The sequence below is a fragment of the Archocentrus centrarchus genome, chromosome 24 (genome assembly GCF_007364275.1).
Source record: "Archocentrus centrarchus isolate MPI-CPG fArcCen1 chromosome 24, fArcCen1, whole genome shotgun sequence".
Lineage (NCBI taxonomy): Eukaryota > Metazoa > Chordata > Actinopteri > Cichliformes > Cichlidae > Archocentrus > Archocentrus centrarchus.
Window position 1 is genome coordinate 21,780,393 of NC_044369.1, and position 23,197 is coordinate 21,803,589.

The following is a 23,197-nucleotide window of genomic DNA, read 5'->3' on the forward strand; positions in this document are numbered from 1 at the left end:
GTTGTTAATGAAAAGTAAGTACCCAAAACCTCAATGGGCTGATAACTTAAATTTAAATGTACCAGACACCCATTATAGCCATTATTCTTTGACTAATAACAAAACACTTTAAAAACCACTCAAGCACAGTTAATCAAATAGTGCATGCAAACGCTGGTCTTACATGACTTAACAAGAAGCCAGGCTACCCTGTTTATAAGCCTTAGCAAAATAGAAAACATCTATCTCAAATAAATTCTATATCCACTAATGCCCAAAGGTGCATTAACAGAGTGTTATTGGGTAAAATCTTTCATTCAGCCTCCCGTGCTTCACTTGTTCTCTGAGTAGGGCAACACGTTGCTCATTTATAGCTCATATATTAACACTTGAGAATAATTACTTTTTAAAACAAATTAAGAATTACTCATGAGGTTAGTCCTGCCCTTACAAACCAACACCGGCTGTCTGCTGCTGTTAGATAAGGTAGTGCACATTGTGTGTGTTAGTGAGCACCGCCTAAATCAGCTTCTCATTGTCAGTGTGTGGTCCTCACCTTCTCAGTGGATCTTCAGGTAGTGGAAGTGGTCCAATGTAGCGCCCAGTGCCCAGCTAGCCTCCACATTGTTCACTTTCTTGGTTAGCTAGGAGGAGGGGGGAGAAAAAAAAAAACCCACCACATCACTCAAAAGATTTTTGTATTTACTGAAATTAAAAAGGTAATGGAGTTTTTTTTTGTGTGCAGAAGTGCCTCTTTTCCTTTGTTTTATTTGAAAGAGAATAGGTACTGTGCTCTGAAGACACGTTTCTACTCAAAGTACTTTGAACTTTTACAGACTTTTCCCAAGGAGTCCACAGATTCTGTCAGACCGCTGACTGCTTGCATTTCCGCTACAGCCTAAAGGCCCTCAAAGACTGGGAAAGTTATCCCGCTGACTGTTATAAAAGCAACGGCTGCTTTTACAAGTTGCATGTTACATTGGCTTCCTCTGTCTTTTCCTCTCTGTGTCAGAGCTGAAGGTCTTTTATCTCATTTCCACTGATGCAATACTACTCCACAGAAACTTCTCTTTTGGTGTTTTACATCGTATACCATTATGTAGTAAAAGTTGGGTAAGATTCTGATTCTGCAAGCAGCCATCATTGGTCAGTTTCTTACGACAGCCCCTCCCAAAGGCACCAACAACATTTCTGGTGCCATTTTTGGAAAAGATGTATTGGTGCCTGTTATCGCACAGGGCTGGGATATAGCAGATGCACCAAATAAGACGAAGCCTGTAGTTTGTTTATATTTACACCAAATCTGGCAACGCTTGACTCTTCCTGCATGGTTGTGTGGAGTGTGTTAATTTGTGGTTTAGAATCTAACTGCCATGAAACACACAGGCCCAGTTCCCTGCAGTGGAAATGCACTGAAGGTTCAAAAGTTCCTGGTCCCTGGGGAGAGTTCCTGCAGCGGGAATGCAGCTCATCATGCAATTTCCACACACTTAGCTCCTGCTGTTGTCAGTGTATGTAGTGAATTTTTAAAGATAAAAACTAATAGGATCAGATATTTTCATCTCTTCTTTTACTAATGTGTCAGGGCCTCCATAAAGAAGGCCTGTGGAAATGGTATGAAGTGCTAAACAGCTATTTTAAACCCTTTCATCTTATTTGAAACATTGTCTTTTGATAGATTTCCATCTTATGATTCATCTGCAAGTTTGAACTAAGCAGCTCAAAACATGAATAGTTGTTTTTATAATGTTGCACAGCCCTTTGAAAAATTCTTCCTTTGAGTTTACTACTTCTTTTGCATCCTTATAACCAAGGCCACTAACCCTGTTGATTTTACTATACAATGGTGCCTCACCTGTAATACAGTGCTCTCTTTAAAGCCAAACCCATCCTTCAGTAGACAAGTGATGTAGGTCATGTCCATACACAGGAAAGGGTGGATGGGAGGGTACTTGGTCATCTTATTGCAAACTAAGCAGAGAAAAGGGAAATAATGCCTGTTAAGTGTGAGGAATAATCGGCCATCTGTATTCTGCTGAGGATGAGGGGCAGGATTTCAGATAGAAACAAGGTCCATTGAGATGCACACTGTGTCTCAAGTACAGGGAGCTGCAGATCTGTCATAGTAATGCTGCATTCCTTTGCCCATCTCACCCTCTTTGGCTCTCTTCTTGAAGTCTCTGACCTCCAGCATCCCTCCGTGGACTTCATCTGCAACAGGGTGATTGAGGTCATCTTACTCACATTTAAAAATGCTACACCATTCATTACAAGAGCAGATCTACATGCACATTTCCATAATACTAGTAATAGAGCTTGTGGCCTTTCAGCTTGGACTGGCAGAGAATAGCAATTTCTTTAATACCTACACACCTATAGCTCATCAAATCCCCTGAGACAGGTGCAAGTGACTCACATTTCCCCGCCTCTGTTGAGTGCTGGAATGGGTAATAACACTGTACCGGGTCTGTGTAATTATATAAGGTGTGTACAGGGGGTTTGCATGTGTGTTCACTAACCGATAAGGCCTGCATCCACAGCTCTGTCAAAATAATAGGAGAATGCATAAAAAACATTGGTGTCTTCAAGCTCATACGGCTGATGAATAATCCCCTTCACCACCTTAAGTACTTCCTGATAACAAAGCTTGTATCCTGTATAACCTGCAGGAAAAACAAAAAAAACAAAACAGACAGCTGTCTAAATTCTGTATGTTTATTCACGTAATCTAAGTAAGCCTATTTTAAAGGGTTTTGCTCACATTACTGCTCATATTTGAATTTCTGTCATGTATTTTGCTCAAATCTGTCACCAGATGTTTACAGCCAGTTAACATCTGTCACAAATCAAGAAAATTCAAAGGACATTTTGAAAGTTGTTCCTGGGAAACATTAGCTTTGGATTTCATCTGCTCACAACTTGTTATAAGTCAATGGAACCTTACCATCTGGGTCCCCGCTCACTTGATAGGTTAGACCTCCAAAGCTCCATTCATCCCTGGATTTCTTTGGCAGACAGGAACTTTTAAAAACCTGCCACTCCAACCCTGTGACAGCACAGACACAACTTGTTTAATCTCCTGACGGGTTCAACAACTTCACACAAGGTTACTGTGGTCAGAGACTGGCTCAAAAACTCAGAGAATCGCTAACAATTTTCTCTGAAGCACTTCAGTGATTCATCTTAGGGTATCTCAGGGCTAGAATCATTTATAACAGAAGACTACATCTCACAAAAAAAAAGATTATTTCTCTAGTTTTCTATATATCAAGATTTGGAAAAGTAGGAAAGTAAAAAAGAAAAAGAACACCTGAGAGACCATTTGAACTGACTCACTTGCTTCTGAGTATCCATCAGTGATGTACAATAATGACACTGACACAGCAAATGGCAAAGAAACACGTTTACTTTGTGTACAGCACAGTACCTTCTGCACCCAGGGCACCCAGTGTGGCCAGTCGAGCTGCCATCAGTCCATTTCCAAGATAACTGGATGAAGTTAAAGGATTGTTACACAGTTACAAAACCGAGCAGGAACAGACTGTGCATGGTAACAAATAAGTCATCCTGATAAGAAGCCAAACAAGTGCTGTCCGCCTATTATTCACATCCTAATGACTAAAAGTTTTCGTAATTAAACACGGATCCCAGAGAAGTTGCAGAGTCACACCAACAAAGTTAGCGGCATAACTCGAGGCCAATTTAAAATGTGAAAAATATACACGGAAATGATCTTAGATACTAAATCAAGAAGTGATTTCCTGTTCACTCGCACTGAATTAAAATGAATTGGATTATGTTTTATGAAGCATGCATTCATTACTGAAACAGTTACCTATGAGTGTACAATTCAAATGTTGAGTTTAAGACATCAAACTTGGCAATGTAGTCAGCAGCAGGAACACTGTCAGTGGTTTTCTACAGTGGAATTCAAAGAGCACAGAAGGTTACTGTCACTACAGATTATAATTTGGACAGATTTCTCTTAAGTTTTCAAACAACTAACCCTCAGTTTGGGCAGGAACGTGATCTGTGTGGAGCCTCCTCCCAAGTCCAATATACCCACAGTCTTCTTGCTTTGTGCTTTCAGATGACCTGGAAAAACTTCACACTTTAATCCGGCAAGCACAACAGAGAGGACCGAATCAGTTACACCTGTGATGCTTATCTTCAAAAGGCCTATTTGGCAGACATGTACGAGCCAAAAGTATAAAATCGCTGCATCCTATCTGATAAAAGATCAGAGCGCTCCTGTAGGCAGGAAATTCATAGTCGGACGCATTTAGCCTCTATTTCTGAACATGATGTGTGATAGCGTGATGATACTTTCAGATAGAAAGTTAAACCTGGATACAAAGCAGGTAAGATCTAAAAATATTCACTGCTTAATGCTGTATGTAGACGTGTACTTGCCTGTTAGAAAGTTCAGAGATATCCAAGCCAGGATTCCTACATTTACAAAATTAGCACGCAAGAAAAGGAAGAAACAGAAACCTGTCATTTCAGGTGAAAACAAGACCATTAAAGAAAAGCTGACAACTAATTTTGAATACATAAAAACATGTAGTTCTCTAAACGAGGTTGAAACGCTGACTAATCAATTACACAACAGACAACAGCAACACCACATAATTACTGACTCTTAGGGTCAAAACAACTGTGGTGAAATGCCATTTCATTTTCTTAAGTGTCATCATAAAACACTGCTGTAATCTGCAGCAATTTAGTTGCCTGCAGTAAACAAGAAATTGCACAGCACACTAAAAAGCAGGGAGACGGATCACTGATGCCACCTACAAAACACTCTAGAAAGGACAACAGCTGCTGCGATAACTGACGGATGCGTTGCTTGTCGGGGTAAAGGGTGGGAGGACGTTACCTTCCTTTTTGCCATTCATTATGCTGACGCTGCCGTCTGGGACCAAAAAAGGAGATTCATCAAACACGTGTTGAACCTGAGGAAAAGGGAGAGAAAGAAGGGGAGATTTGAGAGCAACAGGGAGCAAAGGAAAGAAGCACCGAGATAGCCTTAATGTTATCTACTGTAATGATAGCTCATACAGAGGTGCCCTCCGCTTGAAGGGATTAATTAATTCCCTCGGGGTTGGGGGGATTAATAAAGTATCATTTATTTTTCAAGGTGCCCCAGGGCTATCCGTTACTATCTTATCCCCTCCACAAGAGCCTTCCACACTAATCTCACTGCTCTCTGATAACAATACCTTCCCTCCTGTCTCTGTACTACCTGCCACAGCACTTTCCTTTTCTGCCTGCTGCCTCACTGGATAATAGGTTGTCTTTTTATTTTTTCACAATGGTGTCAGACACTGTAGCACCAAACAACTCCCTTATGATAAAGAACTACACTCTATACAGAATGCCAGTATGTGTAATCCCAATCTCAGACCTCTCAATAAAGTCTCGTGTCAATAAAGTCTCTTACCTGGTCCAGAAGACCCTGAGCTTTCTGTGTGGACAGCAGCCGAAGTCCCGCTGTGGCTCTGAGGACCAAAGGAGTTCTCTTCCACTCCAGACGAGGCACCGTCCTCTTGGCCACTTTCAACAACATCCTCACCGTTTGTCCAGCCTTTTAAACAGAACCAACAGTCACTACAAAGCAGCAGAAAGGCCTACTGACCACAGAGCGACTGGTCAGTTGAGATGACACTTCGTGTTATGTCAGCTGGGTCTGCTTGACGCTTCACTTGCTTGTCATTTTGCATTTCTCGCTTGCTTTCATTTGCAATGTGATTCTCACAGAGGGAGGTTATTGGTGTCTGAATAAAATGTAGAGCAGACAGACCTTTTCCTCCAACTCAATACAGTTGATTAGAGGCAACAATGAACTCACCATTTCGGGGACATCGGCATATGCCGACAAGCCAGGTTTTACGGAATGAAACATCTCATTGTCCAAGACAGGAAGCTGCTCTGAAAGACATAAGATCCACCCACATCACATGTGTAGCACCTCTTAAATGAATTTAAGAGCTATAAATCTGCTTAGAACACATATAGACATTTATTTATGATGAGACATGTTGACTTAAATCTGGCCAGATAGGATTATTTCTAAAATTACCTATAGATATTCACTTCTGTTCAGGTCAAACCTACAGCACCAGAGGTCTCCTCACTGCTCTTTACATTGTAATAAAAACCCTGGGAATATTTATATAAAGCATTTTTCAGGCAGTTTGGATTAATTACATGTCTCTCTCTTTCTGCAGTAAGTACAGAATGCTCCTAACCAAAGAAAAGCAAAAAGCAGAGGGAAGCAGAACAGACTAACAGAGACAACTCTGGTCTGCATTTACCCGAGTCGCTCTGGATGAAGGTGTAGACGTGAACGCGTGTCCCCGTGCTCCCTGCATCAAACATCACCGCGTAGAAGATACGGCTGTGGTTCGCTGGCCGACTGAGACTGGGAAGGATCCAGGACAAATCCAGGAAAGAGGTCTCGAGCTGGGCTTGGCTCAGCTCTGCGACAGCGAGCAGGGCCAGGAGGAGAAGCGCCACGGCTGGCTTCATCTTCATTCTGGAGGATCAAAAACAAACAGGACTTAAATTGTTTTGAAGCACTCCAAAAAGCCACTCAAACTGCTGCTGACTAGTACTGGGAGATGTTAAATTACAGCATGACAAGCTACAGAGTGGTAGGAAGCAATTAAGTGATTTACACCACTGAGTTTGACCACACCCCGTCAGACTTTCCAACCAACCACTGGGATGTATATCTCAATGTCAACTTCCTCACCTGCTTAGTCATCTCCTGCAGAACATTTAAGAAACTTTAAAATTTCACCATGTTTGACTTAAATTGGTTGACTTTAATCCTTTGATCTCGATGTTCAATCGATACTCTGTAACTCAAGCGAGATTCAACAGCTCTTTACAGACGTGCAGAATTATGAGACCTTAAAAGCTTAAGTCAAATGCTCCTCTAAGAAACCCAGAGACAATCTCACTTTGATTGCACAGGAATGCAAATTTCACTTTTAAATTTCAGAAATTCAACATGTGCTTTAGTTTGGAGCAAGTTACCAAAATGAATACAGTAAAAGAAATACTCCTCTGTGAACCTTTTGAAATACATTGGGAGGCAATTGTCATTTAATGTTTGCTCAGAACATGGAAAAAAAAAAAAAAACATTAATGTGCATAGATTAAACAACACAACCAATGTGTTTGCAAATTTGCACAATCATTTGCAATCACAACTTGTCTTTTGGTATTACAATTCCACATGAATATGGGTTATCACTAAAAATGATCCGAAACTCATTTTTGTTTTGAACGTTGGCCTGAAATTATGACAAACAAAAAAAAGAAAAACACGGAGAATGTTAAACGCTATTTCTCAGCACATAAGAAAAGCATATATTAAAATCTTCATAAGCCTGGCAGTGTGTATTAATGTGTTTTGTGACTTGTTTAAAAATTAAGTAATTTGTGGCTACAGTTTAAAACAATAAAAGTACCAGTAAAGTACCATATCCACACTGTAGACACAAAAGGCCGGAGAGTATCTGTAAAATTCCTGCAGGATCTTTCAGAGGATTCGCTAACTCTGCAACAGAAATGAACCACAACACGCTTGCATAAGTCAATAATCTATTCAATGAACTAACATTGAGCAGCATCAGAATGGGGGAAGAAAGGTGGTTTAAGTGACTTTGAATATGACATGGTTGTTGGTGCCAGACAGGCTGGTCTGAGTATTTCCCAGACTGCTGATCTACTGGGATTTTCCCACATGATCATTTCTAGGGTTTACAGAGAATGGTTGGAAAAAGAGAAAATATCCAGTGAATGGCAGTTCTCTGAACAAAAATGCCTTGGTGATGTCAGAGGAGAATGGCCAGACTGTTTCAAGCTGATAGGAAGGGGACAGTAACTCAGATAGCCACTTGTTACAACCAAGGCCTCTCTATGCAAAAGACACCGATCATTGAAGCAGATGGGCTACAGCAGCAGAAGACCACACCAGGTGCCACTCCTGTCAGCTAAGAACAGGAAACTGAGGCTACAATACCTTTGCTTCCATTGGTAAATAGACTGTTGTCAACAGGATTTATGGAGGGGTTTTATATATAAAGAAATTACATATTTTACAAGTATCTTTATGAATTTTTGTGTTATTGCACCTACATTATAATCAACCCAGTCCTTTTTGGCCGTTTAAAATATCTTGATAGAAGTGTGATGTTATATTTGTTGCAATTTCTGCTGCCCTCATGGCCAGATCTCTATTGAAAAAGAAATTTTTAATGTAAATAACAATTTTTAACCGGATAAATAAGGGTATATAAAATTGAACTTGACTGCAGCTTCTACCTTGTGACAGTAACGCGCTTTCATTCATGAGAGATACGTTTGACAGATCATGGGCCAACATGTCATTTACAACAGTTTAAATAGCGATCATTTGCTGGCGCAACACCGGTTCTAGCAAATGAAGTGGGCTGACCGGTGACTGCATATAGTGTTGAATATAATATACAGGCTTTCCGCACTCAGCACTTCGATGAATCGGGAAAGGAAGCTCACGTTTTGAAGGTTACTGAAAAGCCAAAAGTATCAACGTGCATGTTCGTTAACGGCTAGTGTTTAAATTATTCTGCATTTAACGATAACGTTAACCCGACGTCCCGGTTTTCTTATCTTACTTGTTTGACACTACCCCGTGTACAACTAATAACTGAAGTTAGTACCGACACCGTTAAGGTTGGACCTTACTTAACATCTCGGTAGCATTAGGTTTCGCCTAACTACAGGATATAAATGAAAGCTATCGCCAGTGAAGTTTGAGAATAAGCTAATGCCAAGCATTAGCCAAGCATTAACGCTGCGGGACCCTTAGAGGGGTATTTGGAAAGGGAATAATTAGAAATATCGATAACGGCTAATTATACCACAGACACTCAACAGCTGCCCTAACTGTGCGTTACTGAACGCTCAGCACCGCAGACTCACCATGTTGTCCGGCTAGCAGCACGCCGCTCACAGCTGACTCCCAGTGACGTCAGCAGGAGTGTTTTTTTTGGTCTCGTGCTTTGTTTGGTCTCTTCCTGAGAGTGGGAGCGCATCCAGCATCACCGCTAATGCTAACCTCTGACAGGCGCTCAAAGCAACAGGATTGCTTTCGGTAGCAAAATTACAGGAAGTTCAAAGTTACCACCTGCTTTTCATTTTGTAGTTTATTATTATCGCTATATTGAGATATCTATATTGATTATAGAATCAATATATGAACAAAAAGAACTATTTCAACAGAAATCACAAGACAACTTTGTCGTATTGTAGTGACTTTATTCAGTCTTAAACAGCTATATCTCCACACTGTACATGCAGCACTAACACTTCCGTCCCATACAGGCCATTATAATGGTTAATAAAGAATATATTTAATATCAAATGTATTAAATCCATGACCATTACTTTGACAGTACTGTAAAAAACTATGAACTTCTATTTGATACACACTACTCTCAACACTGGACAGTATACAGCAGGGTATACTTATCATGTAATGAAGAGCTGCAACCCTTTAGATTCACTGGAGTGAGGAAGCTTTTGTGTTGAGGCTTTCGCCCATTCACATATTGAACTGATGACCTGACAAACAGAAGAGGCTAATGACACACACACACACACACACACACACACACACACACACACACACACACACACACACGGGATAACAGTGGAAGACATTTGCTGTTAACTACTCAGCGGCAGGATCCTCGTGCTTTCACAGCACTCAACAGATCACGAAAAGGATGAGCCGCTATCAAGTCATGATTCCCCAGGTCTGTACAGGAAGTGAGGAGAAAATGTGTGCGCATGTAACCAACGCAAAGATTCACAGCATCATTCACTGACTGAGTCCATGTAAATTGTGTTTAATTTTGTAAATCCAGACATTTTTTTTCCTCCAAATAATAATCTCCAGTATGAATATTTCAGCAGTGAAAAGGACTTGTAACCATTTCCAATCTCTTCTTGGGCTTCTTAAGGCATGTAAGAAGTCTCTGAAGGTTAGGTGCACTGTCAGTTTAGCTTAGCGTCCCATGGTTGGCATTGTAACAGCTGGGCTTGTTAAAGTGGCATCCTCAGCCTTCCACTGAGACGTAACAGTCTTGATCTGAGTGTAGAACTGAATGCCCTAGTGGTAAAGTGATAACAGATATGTCAGAGAGCTATCTGGCACATAGAAAAAGGCTCTTTCAATACTTCAGTGGAGGGAATTGTGATGATCTGAGGGGATGATAAACTACTTTTGCTATTTACCTGCTTGCCATAGAAGTTGGTATCTCCTCTGAATGAACCTCTGGAGCCAGTGAAGGAGAACATGGGGAGCGGGACGGGGATGGGTACATTCACACCAATCTGTAAAAATGCATATATGCATTATTAAGACACCAAACTACTGCAGACTGTAGAAATACAACAGGGATTGGAGTGAAATTTGTTTAATCTGGCTGTCTAACAAAGAAGAGAGGCCTGGTATTTAAAAGCCAAGATCAACACACAATTTCAATAAAAAAAAACAGGCTCCTGAATATACATTTAAAAGTCCATCAACACCACTGGACTAGCATTCCATTATCACGTAGTCCAAAAAATTAAGTACAAATTGCCTCCTGCTGCATTAATCCACAAGATTTGGGATTGTTCCACATTTTAATCCATTGGCTGGTAATATCTGACATAGTTTCAGCTGGCAATGTACCTCTAACTTCACTCCAATAAAAAATCATTCCCACTTCATGTCTGTTTTACTTTTTCAGAAACAAAGCACCTCCCACACAAAACAGCTTACTCATCCCAGTCTCAAACAGGTGACTCACGAAGACCAAAATACCACAAAGGTGACCAGTTTACGTGCTTATTTGAAAACGGTATCTTCAGCAAACATATATATATATTTTATTTTTATTTTTTTTATTCTCCCACCTGGCCGACGTCCACTTCATGTGTGTATTTGCGAGCTGTGGCTCCATTGGTGGTAAAGATGGCTGTGCCGTTGCCGTAAGGGTTTTTGTTGATTAAAGAAATGGCTTCGTCGAGGCTGTCGGCCTCCAGGACAACGAGCACCGGTCCAAAGACCTCTTCTTTGTAACATTTCATGTTGGGCTGGAGAAAAAAAAAAAAAAAAAACACACACACACTAGAGTGATCATGACTTAAACTCCACAAGGCATTATTAACAGAACAAAGGATGAGTACATTTGTGTTGGAGAAGAAAGGAGAAAAGTGTTTTAGATTTCACAGCAGTTTTCCATTTTAAGGTCAGCTATGTCTGACACTCAACAGTCAAAGCCAGAAACCTGGAAGGGTAGGGGAGACTATCATGCTGAGATGGCTGCTTATTGAAGAGTCAGACTTTCAGGCTTGAGAGTAAAAACCTTTTTCTTTTGAAAAATCAACTTTTAAAAGCAGAATCTGAATTTTCACTAAAGCCTCCAGCTGGCCTAAAAATGTGCTTAGCAGGAGGGAAATCACATTTTCATGTAAGTGAGGACTGATTTATTTAGTTTACCATCAAGTCCAATCAAAGACACTGAAAAGACTGAAGCTCTCATTTGATTTTGCCTCAGATACTCTGCCTTAAAAGTTCTCACCGTAACACCGGCTAAGATGGTGGGTCCTACGAAGTTTCCATTTTCATAACCTTTGACTTTAACGTTTCTCCCATCCAGCAGCAGTTTGGCACCTTCATCAACCCCACTCTGGATCAGAGACTCTACCCTGGCCTTGGCTTCCGGGGTGATGAGGGGACCCACATCTGCCCCAGGCTGATCACCTAAAGCACAAATTTGATATTTAAAAACAAAAAATGGTATGCATATCAACTGATACATGTTTGGCAAAGACCTTTTTTCTCCTATGGTGATACAGATATGCAAGTAGTTACCTGCGTTTACCCGCAGCGATTTAGAGCGCTCCACCAGCTCTGGGAGCCATGTGCGAGACTCCCCAACAAAAACAGCAGTGGAGAGAGCCATGCAGCGCTGGCCAGCTGCTCCAAAAGCAGCACCCACTAGCTGGTTGATGGTGTTCTCTTTGTTGGCATCAGGCATCACCACACCGTGGTTCTTGGCACCCTAAATGCAAAATGTAGGACACGAAATCTGTATGATTTCCCTCCAACGGAGTGCAGAACATCAAACAGAGACAGCAGAGTGCTAATCACATATGCTGCAAATCTCAGTGACTGACAGCTGAGCATTAAATCACTGTCTGGGTAACAGCAATAGGAAGTATATTTCTCTCCATTTTCATCCATATTATTAATAAAAACATTCTAAATATTGGTTGTCTTAGAATATGCAAAACTGTATTGTAGCTACTGATGCTAGTCCTCACTGTGCTCTGAAGAGCCTCTGCAAGCTGGAAGGCCACACGAACCAGAACAAGAAGCTGGTTTATGTATCGTTACACCAAACTCACCCAGGCTTCATCAAAGCAGAACAAAAATAGAGGCAGATGGACCTGGACTCCAACCCAAGAATGAAGATCTGAGTGGACAGGCAGCTGATTACTGCCCCATTATTTACTGTCACAATGTGACATCTAACGCTGTGGGAAATACTGCCAATGTAAGAAGAGCGTATTTGGTCTTGCGAGTACCATGTTGGACTGCACTCTCTTGCCATTCTTGGAGCCCCGCTCGTAGATGTACTCTCCAGCTTGGTTGGAGCCCACAAAACTGATGGCTTTGATGGCTGGATGGTCACAGATGAGGTTTACCGCTGCACAAACAAAGGAAAAAAGTAAATCTTTTCCTTTTCATCTGCGTCGCACCCTCAGGGCACAATATACAAGCACTGATAAAGAGATTCAAATTCTCCTGCTTCAAATGCCTGTAGATTACTTACAGATATAGGCTGCACATTTTATGGAAATTTCTTATCTACAAATTGCCAGAGGGGTATATGATTAATGCCTGACTCATCCTTGGACCTTTCCCTATTGTTTATGACACACACAGACTGTGAGCTCCTCAATGAACAGGGAATTACTCACGCACTCACCTGCATGCTGTCCGTGGATTATGTTGAGTGTACCATCTGGTGCTCCGGCATCCTGGAGCATTTTGGCCAAAAGCATGGTGCAGCCTGGGACTCGCTCAGAGGGCTTCATCAGGTAGGTGTTGCCGCACACCATCCCGATGGGAAACATCCATAGAGGAATCATGGCAGGGAAGTTGAAAGGGGCGATGCCGGCGCACACTCCGATTGGCAGGCGGTAGGTGTAGGTGTCCATGTCTTTGGTGATGGAGGGTAAGGTTTCACCCAGCATGAGTGATGTAATGCTGCAGGCGTGTTCAACCACCTCTGAGGAGTGAACAAGAAGAGGATTTATTTAGTCAGCTGATAAAGTGCATAGATAAACAAGATGGCATACACAATTAACTGATGAATCCATCATTGAAATTTACACATTAACCTCTTAAGAATTAAAAAAAAAAAAAAAATCGCCCAGCTCTATTTCCTGTGAAAAAACTGTAATAAAACTTGTAAGTATTTCAAGCACCATTAGCCCCGGCACTTGCAGCGCACCTGCATATGTAGCCTGTCTTTCGGCTGATAATAGAAGAGTTAGCCTGCCAGAATAATTCAGGCACCCTGAAACTGGGATCCACACCAAGTACAAAAAAACCATTACTTGGCAGCTGCGTCTTGTAATAAACAAAAATTCCTTCATTGGTCTTCAAGCGCACACAGCTCTTAATTTCTCAACATGATTCCTGTTGACGCAAAGGCTGCCAGAATGAACGGGTGCACCTCAGCGAGGGAAACTGCATAATTTTCTTTAAATAGAGTGCAACTAAAAGCACTGTGTGCAAAAATGTTTTACAGAAGGAACACACTTTACTATCAGGACTTATTACTGTAATGCTATAGGAACACTGCAGCCCTTGTTTCTTATAACTACAGTCTTATTAAAAGCAGCTTAAGCCTTTAATATGTAAAACCATTGTTCATTTCTAATTTAAAATGTAAATATCCCATTTTGCATTAAGTGCCTGGTTACACACAAATAATGGATGACCTCCTGCTTACCCAGGCCGGGGCATAAACTGTTTCAACTAGGGACTTTGAGCTCTCATATCTACAGCAGGACTGATCCGATTTGGAGGTCAGGATGAACCCTGCTGGAAAACTAGAAGTCAAGTCAATGTGTTACTTACGCAGTCCTCTAAATACATCTCCTTCTGCATCAGCTAGAGTTTTGCCCTGCTCCAAAGTGATTATTTTAGCCAGCTCTTTCTGAAATGTTAAAAGAAGAAATTGCAGAGGTTTATTTCAAGAAATCATTCTGACACACATGTGAGCAAGCGACCCATCTCCCTACAATGTTATCCTTGATGAGCTGCTGGTAGCGGAGGAAGATCTGCTGCCTGCTGAGGATGGAGGTCTCGGACCAGGAGTGGAAGGCTCTGGAGCAGGAATCCACAGCTGCCAGCATCTCCTCCTGCGTAGCTTTAGGAACACGTCCCACCACTTCATTAGTGGCCTGCAGAGCAGGACACAGTCCATAAAGACAAGTTAACTGAGAGCAGGGGAAGCCATTATTTGGCATTACTGCATGTGCATCAGTCCATTAATATTAATCACCCAATTTTTTTATTTTTTTTTTAAATCCTTATGCGATAGAAGTAGATGAATATCTTTTCGTGCTACAATCGGTCATCACTGTTTTGCTAGAGGCTAATGTTTGACAAGCTACACCAGGCTCATCTGTTAGAGGATATAAAACATGACAGGCTGAGTAGACTGGGCTCAGATTTCTATCATTTTACATATTAGGCTATTAAAATTTAACAACTTAAGACTTATTTGCTCCCTCCAATATTCGCAAGATACTGCAACAAATTTTACACTGTATACTTGCTGCCAGATCTTATTACTCCAGCAACTGTGCAGGTTGAGCACAGTTCATTTATGAATACTCACAGGGTTGTGGATGTTGAGCCACTCAGACGTGTTGGACTCGACAAACTTGCCATCAATGAACAGCTTGGTGGTGGGCTAGAAGATCAAAGAAGCATATGATACAATCTCTTCCTGTCTGGACATCATTCATCACCACAATGCATGAAGGGACTTTTCCAAAGCATTTTGCACTGCTTCACTTTGCATGCACTCAGCTGTGTTACAGGTTCATTTTGAGCTGTTTAATTTAAGTTTGCCTCAGACCTTTCCAAGGAAAGCCTTACATCTTCCATGCTACATTACCTGGGTTCCAATCCCATCACTCTCACTAACTCAAGGGAGGTTTTTTTTAGTATATAGTGTGTATATCCATTAGCGCTGCAGCAGTCAACTGACAGAAAAATGACAGCAAGAGTTTGAGCAAAAAAAAACCTCTGGAGAACTATTAAACTTTAATCTATATTCTGTCACATATATCCAGAGTAAGCCACTCCTCATTTCTTGATATTTTCCTTCCAAGGAGCCAGACTTTTGTTTATAATTATTTAAAATAGTATTGAGCAATAGTTCTCCAGGCTTTCTGAAGGTCTTTTAAAGTTTTTCTTTGGACATTGGCTGCATTTTCACTCCTTTTCAGTCCAGTCCTCATACCTGACCATTTTCAGAGGAATGTTTTTTTTTTGTTTGTTTGTTTTGTTTATTAAGCCACTAAACCTATGATAACCTATGAATCCCTCGAGCTTATCAGAAACGGTCTCAATGTAAGGGTGACTGTCAAGAAGCCACTGTGGAAGGGAAACAGGGAAAAAAGCTGAGGCATGGCAAATCACACAAGAACTGGACTGAAGCTGCATTTCAGCCAGTGGAGTTGGATACAGTGCCTTGCGAAAGTATTTGGCCCCCTTGAACTTTTCAACCTTTTGCCACATTTCAGGCTTCAAACATACAGACATAAAATTTTAATTTTTTGTGAAGAATCAACAACAAGTGGGACACAATCGTGAAGTGGAATGAAATTTATTGGATGTGTCAAACTTTTTTAACAAATAAAAAACTGAAAAGTGGGGGGTGCAATATTATTCGGCCCCTTTACTTTCAGTGCAGCAAACTCACTCCAGAAGTTCAGTGAGGATCTCTGAATGATCCAATGTTGTCCCAATTGACTGATGATGATAAATAGAATCCACCTGTGTGTAATCAAGTCTCCGTATAAATGCACCTGCTCTGTGATAGTCTCAGGGTTCTGTTCAAAGCGCAGAGAGCATCATGAACACCAAGGAACACACCAGGCAGGTCCGAGATACTGTTGTGGAGAAGTTCAAAGCCGGATTTGGATACAAAAAGATTTCCCATGCTTTAAACATCTCAAGGAGCACTGTGCAAGCAATCATATTGAAATGGAAGGAGTATCAGACCACTGCAGATCTACCGAGACCCGGCCGTCCCTCTAAACTTTCATCTCAAACAAGGAGAAGACTGATCAGAGATGCAGCCAAGAGGCCCATGATCACTCTGGATGAACTGCAGAGATCTACAGCTGAGGTGGGAGAGTCTGTCCATAGGACAACAATCAGTCGTACACTGCACAAATCTGGCCTTTATGGAAGAGTGGCAAGAAGAAAGCCATTTGTCAAAGATATCCATAAAAAGTCTCGTTTAAAGTTTGCCACAAGCCACCTGGGAGACACACCAAACATGTGGAAGAAGGTGCTCTGGTCAGATGAAACCAAAATCGAACTGTTTGGCCACAATGCAAAACGATATGTTTGGCGTAAAAGCAACACAGCTCATCACCCTGAACACACCGTCCCCACTGTCAAACATGGTGGTGGCAGCATCATGGTTTGGGCCTGCTTTTCGTCAGCAGGGACAGGGAAGATGGTCAAAATTGATGGGAAGAGGGATGGGGCCAAATACAGGACCATTCTGGAAGAAAACCTGTTGGAGTCCGCAACAGACCTGAGACTGGGACGGAGATTTATCTTCCAACAAGACAATGATCCAAAACATAAAGCCAAATCTACAATGGAATGGTTCACAAATAAACGTATCCAGGTTTCAAGTCAAAGTCCAGACCTGAATCCAATCGAGAATCTGTGGAAAGAGCTGAAGACTGCTGTTCACAAATGCTCTCCATCCAACCTCACTGAGCTTGAGCTGTTTTGCAAGGAAGAATGGGCAAGAATTTCAGTCTCTCGATGTGCAAAACTGATAGAGACATACCCCAGGCGACTTGCAGCTGTAATTGCAGCAAAAGGTGGCGCTACAAAGTATTAACGCAAGGGGGCCGAATAATATTGCACGCCCCCCTTTTTAGTTTTTTATTTGTTAAAAAAGTTTGACACATCCAATAAATTTCATTCCACTTCACAATTGTGTCCCACTTGTTGTTGATTCTTCACAAAAAATTAAAATTTTATATCTTTATGTTTGAAGCCTGAAATGTGGCAAAGGGTTGAAAAGTTGAAGGGGGCCGAATACTTTCGCAAGGCACTGTATCTTGTCAAAATTGATGGAATTATGAACACAGAAAAGTACCATCAGATTTTGATTCACCAGCATCTGATTGGCACCATCAGTCATGGATTGTCCTCCCCAGAGCCCAGACCTCAACATTACTGAAGAAGCGTGGGAGCATCTTGACAGAGAATGGGACAAAAGGCAGAAACATCTAAAGAAGAGCTTTGAATGTCCTTCAAGAAGCCTGGAGAACTATTCCTGAAGACTACTTAAAGAAATTACAAGAAAGCTGCCTCAGAGAGTTCAGGCTGTGTTGAAGAATAAAGGTGGTCACACCAAATACTGATTTTCAAGCTTTTTAGAATTGTACAAACTGTTTTTGCTTTATATACTGTACTTCAATGTACACCCTCAGATTTCTTAAGGAAAATCAGGGCAACTTTATTATTATGTCTCACTTTTTCCACATTCAGTCAAACCACTATCATTACAGAGAAATCCTACTGTCAGAAATCAGAGAAATGCGTCAGCATGGCTCCTTGACTTAAACTTCTTACTCTGGTGTGATACGGCAGTCCAGGAATAACATCTTTATCAGTAACAAGTCTGCAAAAAAATGACTGTGAGTGAGACCTCCGGCTCAGACTAAATTAACAGTTGACCAACCACTCTCGTGACGTGATACATGCTTAACGTTGACTTGCAACAAACTGCTTCTTGCTGCAAAACACATCTAAAAGTCCAAAAATTATGATTATCTTCTCTGCAATTTTCACACTTTGCCGAGTCATCTAGAAGCTAAAAGCTAAGATTTCAAGCTGCAGTGCACATAATTGTGAACTAAATATCTTGGACCAGATGTGACTGATTTTATTTGATTTCAAATGCTACCTAAAAATTTCCGGTGGCCACTGGGAGGTCAAAAGAAAACCCCAACAAAGAGAAAAACGTTGCAAAAACACTGATTTGGGGGAGACAATGACATGATGAAACAGCTGCAAAGGTGACAAACCAAAACATACTAAGGACTGTACTGAGATACACTGGAAAAAGTGGAGGATTCGTCACTGTTGTGAGGGAGAATGCGCTTTTGTGTTTTATTCAACTTCCATTGTTTTGTGAGCTTTTGCAGCGGTTTTTGTTTTTTCTCCCCCAATTTGCTGGTGTCTTTTTAGGTTGCAGTGCGTTTGACCTCTTAGGGCCATCATAAAAATTAATCAAAACATGCATAATAAGCATAATAATATGTTGTAATGGGTAGAGGAATAGCCTTCTTTTGAGGTTGTGGTGGAGGATTTCTTAATTTAGTTTGAGGTCCTGTCATGATGTGCATTATTGGCCAAGTCTCCCTCAAAAAGGATAAAGGTCAAATAAAAACAAATAGAAAAGGAGCGCTTTGCCAACACAAAAAAAGTGCTCCTGCTTTTTTTATTATGAGGTTGTCTAAAAACGAAAATATCACTGTTATAAATAAATGTCAGATGCAACACAATCTGGCAAATGTAAACAAGTAGGGAAACTGACAATCAGAAGAAATTGCGCTTAACACATACACTGAATCAGTTCTGAGCTATAAAAGCTCCTGAGTGACAGCTCTTACCACTGAGGACGATGAATAGCACCTACGACCCAGCTGGAGGGGGGCCTGTGAGGAATAAAATATCAGAGCATTATTCAGAAAGGTCACAGAAGAGACAGGTCTGAATGCTCCACCGACGTGCCACATCTGCCCACGTGATGTAAATAAAGCCTATCCTCACCTATCCAACTCAAACTGCCACATAAATATTATTGTATGCTTGCAAAAACGTGGATTGGACTGTGTGCAACGTGTAACTTTGCTAGCTAATGGCTCAGGTTGCTAGCCGAGTTTGGTTGCATAAACACTACATAAACAAATAGTTCTGCAGCGCGCGGTCATTCATGTGCTTTACCTTCGTGTTTAAAAGGGACCGGAGGAGAATTGCCGCCATTGTGAAACGTGTGGGGTGTCTTTCTTTTTTTGTGTGTGTGTGCTCCGAAGCCCTTCAACCGATCCACGAGACGTTGGAGTGCAAAGAGAACTTGAGCTTGAGGAGGGCAGAGCGGTGGGATACGCGGCTGCGCCTATCCCCGATCTACAACCCTCAGTCGGCCTGGATGTGAATGCGGAGAACCGACGCGGATATGTGTGGATCGACGGAAGCTGCGCGCCATTCATTGATTCCATTCGGTGTGGGCGGGACATAACGAATCTAAAAGCCAATCACTCTGCGCGCTATGCCAGCCGCCCCAAATTACAACACACTGATTGGCTATTGCGAGGAAAACAAAGTCATGGGCGCTGAGCCGTCTGTGGTGCTTGATTGAGCCTTAAAAAACACTTTCTCGGGAACTGTGACGTTAACGTTGAGACTAAGTTGTTAATACGGGGACCAGTGCTTTCTTCAGACACTTTAAAAACTATTTTAAAAATTATTTTATATATATAAATATATAAATAATTTTTTATTAAAAAAAAAGATTGTGTCGAAGGAAACGCTTGTTAACACCTACTTCCAGGTAACAGTTTCCATGGCAACATGCTTACAGTCAACATGGAGTTTCTACAGTGGGACTGTCATGATGTTGCGAGATGGATTGAGTCTTTAGGATTCCCGCAATACAAAGTAGGTTAACAGATAAGATTGCCTGACATAGAACAGCCTATTAACGTCCAATATATCAGATCACCTCTGAAGGTTCTGATCTTATTCTGTATTTATGTGTTTGTGTTGCAGGCATGTTTCACGGAGAACCTCATAACTGGAAGAAAGCTTATTTACGTAAATTGCATGTACTTGCCAAGACTGGGGGTCACAGATATTAAACACATGCAGGTATTAAGTAGAGCCAGGAGTTCTAGTTGTTGACTGTTTTAATGCAGCCTCTGAGATCACTCCCTCACTGAAACAGCCTCTCCCTTTAAGCCAGTTTTCCTCTGATTTGATTGACTGCCCCTCATAAATGGCTCGAGCAGCAGGTGAGTAGGGCTACCTAGATCAAAATCTAGGTCTGTGTGCCTGAGACATACACTTTATTAGGTACACCTTTGTGGCATGGTGTGTTATTCTGCTGGAAGCAGCCATCAGAGCATAGGTGCACTGTGGTCATAAAGGTATGGGCATGGTCAGCAGCAATACTCAGGTAGGCTGTAGCATTTAAACAATGCCCAGTTGGTACTAAGGGGCCCAAAGACTCAACAGACCAGGAAATGTTTTTTCCAGTCTTCTGTTGTCCAATTCTATATAGGCAGCATGATTTTAATTATTTCAATAGGCAGCAGGGGGAATCTGCAAAAAAAAAAGGCTTACATTGTATAGCAGTCTATGGGAAAATGGCCCTGAGCTCCTTTGCCCTGTCCCATCAGTTTAGAGATCAGATTGAGACCCTGCACTTAGTTCCTTTGTGATGAGTTTTAGGTCTCAATCACTTCTTTCAGATCATTTTGAATAAGTCATGAAGTCCATTTTGTAAATCATGGTCATCGTAAGAGTCAGAAAAGGAGGATTATCAAGGAAGCGCTTGTTGCCTGACAACTTGTCAGTGGGTTTCTCGCTAGTGACATCTGGTTCCAAACGTTCTAGGTGACATCCCAGTGGCTGCATGAGATGACCATACTGAGAACATGCTGTCCAACCCCCATCATACAGAGCCAAGAGCAGAAAAAGCCCAGTGTTAAGAGCAGTCTGAAGTCTGAGTTTTTGGTTCAAAGGGATTACTCATAGATACACTAACCTCCTTATTTAAAACTATGAGCATCCACCAACAACAGTTTATATGTAAATGTCAGCACACAGGGAAAGATGCAATAGGTCTACCTTAAGATGTCATTTAGTCTGGCAGTGGGGAGGTTGTAAAAGTGTTATAGCATCCTTTGACCTTTTCCATGGAGCATATTAATTTATTATTTGATACATAAAAAGCCAACTTCAGCATCTTCTGTCAAATTTGCAAGATTCTGCAGTCTGCACTGCAAGCAGACTGGAAACATCAGACAAACTAGTGTTTGTCTAACATGCTAGCACACGTTTGGCTTTTTTTTTTCTTTAAGCAGTGTGTGTCCAATTAAAGTGGACACATCACTGCCAGAAAACACACTCAGATCTGCTCCATCGCATATATAGTGTTTACAGTTACAGTGACTGTTTTCTAATCTGTGTTTCTGGGGGGGTCACAACTAAATTGGCTAAATGTGCCATTCAACTCTGCTAAACTCCTGGGGAGCTTAAACTGATAATGAGGGGTCTAGAGAAAAACAGTCTCAGCAAAGAAATGTGTACACTCTGTTTAGTCCTAATTATTTTTGGTTTTACCTGTAAGTCTTTTGATATGCTTGTTTTTATGAGTGTAACCTTTCTTCCCATTACTTTATTAAATAAGGTTAGATCATGTAAACATATAGCGTGATTTCTTGAATCCTCGCTGTGCACCCTGCAGGTCATCTCTGCATGTGTGCGTGACCTGCTGGGGATCAGAGAGACCCTGTGGAGTCGCAGCATCGCTGACCCTCCACGGGACACCGTGGGCCTGTTCTTGGAGAAAAAGAGCCGTACGGGCGAGCGGGCGGACAGCCTCTCCTACCAGCAGTTCCTGAGGGACATGCATCAGTGAAAGAAAGAAGAAAGAAAGAAAGAAAGAAAGAAAGAAAGAAAGAAAGAAAGAAGAAAGAAAGAAAGAAAGAAAGAAAGAAAGAAAGAAAGAAAGAAAGAAAGAAAGGAAGGAAGAAAGAAAGAAAGAAAGAAAGAAAGAAAGAAAGAAAGAAGAAAGAAAGAAAGAAAGAAAGAAGAAAGAAAGAAAGAAAGAATCACAACAGTAAAGGACTGCAGCAAAAAATCCAAGCCATGTCAGTGTCATTTCATATCACCAACTGTGAGCTCATGATGCAAGCCTTGACATTAACACTTCCCACAAGCAAAATGCTAGCATGTCCTTGATGTGGCCACAAAAATTCAAATAAATCATGCTCACAAACATGCATTGAAATGTCTTGAGGCAACAAAGACATAGTGCAACATGTTTTCATACATGTACAGTTTGTGCGTACACACAAACTGTCCAAAAAGCTCTTGCCATTCCAGTTCTGGATAAGAATGAATGCTTAAACCACTTAGGCTATTCATATTGATCTCAGGTGGATGTGTTGTAACTGGATGGAGTTATTGATCTGGAGTAGAGATCCTCAGGGTAATTCTCTGGATGACAACAAACACCTATTTCAAAGTGCCAGAAGGCCCTGGGGTGGTATAGGTCATTGTTCTTATAGGAAAAGAAACAAACAAAAAACAAAACAGCCTGCAAGTCCAAGAAGACAGTGCTGCTGTACTTGAATACACTTGTGCACATATAGGCTACTTTGCCAACTTGCACAAAAGGCCATAGGATCATTGCATCAGATAGGGATGGGTCTAGTGCCAAGCAGACCCACGGGGGAGCCTGGCCTTTTTCTTTCAGCCAACTCAACACTTTCTTGCCAATAATCTATGTAATACATGCAGCAATGTTCAGCTATAGGCTATATTTGGCTTTCACCCACTAGAAGCACCTGAATAGCAGAGGTTTTGTCCAAGGGAATGGATGGATTTTCAATACTAGTCTTGTTCATGCCTACAAGCTGTTGGTTTTGCCTGGCTTATAGCTTTCATGTCCTGCGTGTTTGAATCTGCATCAACATTTCAGCCCCATTTTCTTTTAATCAAATTTAATTCTTAGAGAATATTATAGCTCGGTCTACTTAATGTTCGTGCAGCAGAGTTCAGTCTGCATGAATAAATGATGATGCCTGCCTGTGAGAT

At 41.3% G+C, this 23,197-nt stretch overlaps 3 protein-coding genes across 4 annotated transcripts; 1 reads left to right on the plus strand and 2 right to left on the minus strand.

The window, feature by feature from the left end:
• Nucleotides 1-484: 484 nt before the first annotated feature.
• Nucleotides 485-9,023, minus strand: entpd5b (ectonucleoside triphosphate diphosphohydrolase 5b). The gene is made up of 14 exons (XM_030721406.1): nt 8,956-9,023; nt 6,297-6,517; nt 5,831-5,910; nt 5,423-5,566; nt 4,859-4,934; nt 4,393-4,428; nt 3,986-4,074; nt 3,815-3,897; nt 3,407-3,468; nt 2,924-3,025; nt 2,499-2,642; nt 2,134-2,190; nt 1,835-1,950; nt 485-623 (listed from the first exon to the last, which is right to left on the minus strand). Exons 2-14 carry the CDS (start codon nt 6,514-6,516, stop codon nt 540-542), a joined length of 1,293 nt encoding a protein of 430 aa, XP_030577266.1. The 5' UTR covers nt 6,517; nt 8,956-9,023; the 3' UTR covers nt 485-539.
• An 845-nt stretch (nt 9,024-9,868) lies between these two features.
• On the minus strand, nt 9,869-19,482 carry LOC115774477 (methylmalonate-semialdehyde dehydrogenase [acylating], mitochondrial-like). The gene is made up of 12 exons (XM_030721789.1): nt 19,319-19,482; nt 18,985-19,029; nt 14,946-15,020; nt 14,344-14,505; nt 14,180-14,258; nt 13,020-13,322; nt 12,616-12,737; nt 11,900-12,089; nt 11,607-11,788; nt 10,939-11,118; nt 10,273-10,371; nt 9,869-10,147 (listed from the first exon to the last, which is right to left on the minus strand). Exons 1-12 carry the CDS (start codon nt 19,355-19,357, stop codon nt 10,043-10,045), a joined length of 1,581 nt encoding a protein of 526 aa, XP_030577649.1. The 5' UTR covers nt 19,358-19,482; the 3' UTR covers nt 9,869-10,042.
• Nucleotides 19,483-19,492: 10 nt separating this feature from the next.
• Nucleotides 19,493-22,017, plus strand: LOC115774478 (sterile alpha motif domain-containing protein 15). 2 transcript variants are annotated; one of them, XR_004019192.1, is made up of 3 exons: nt 19,493-20,032; nt 20,144-20,385; nt 21,843-22,017. XR_004019192.1 is itself a non-coding variant. In XM_030721790.1 (3 exons), the coding sequence occupies exons 1-3, from the start codon at nt 19,946-19,948 to the stop codon at nt 22,014-22,016; spliced, it is 360 nt and encodes a 119-aa protein (XP_030577650.1). In that variant the 5' UTR covers nt 19,493-19,945; the 3' UTR covers nt 22,017. The 2 variants fall into 2 exon arrangements, 1 of the variants encoding a protein (XP_030577650.1); XM_030721790.1 differs by having other exon boundaries at nt 20,144-20,242.
• Nucleotides 22,018-23,197: the final 1,180 nt, after the last annotated feature.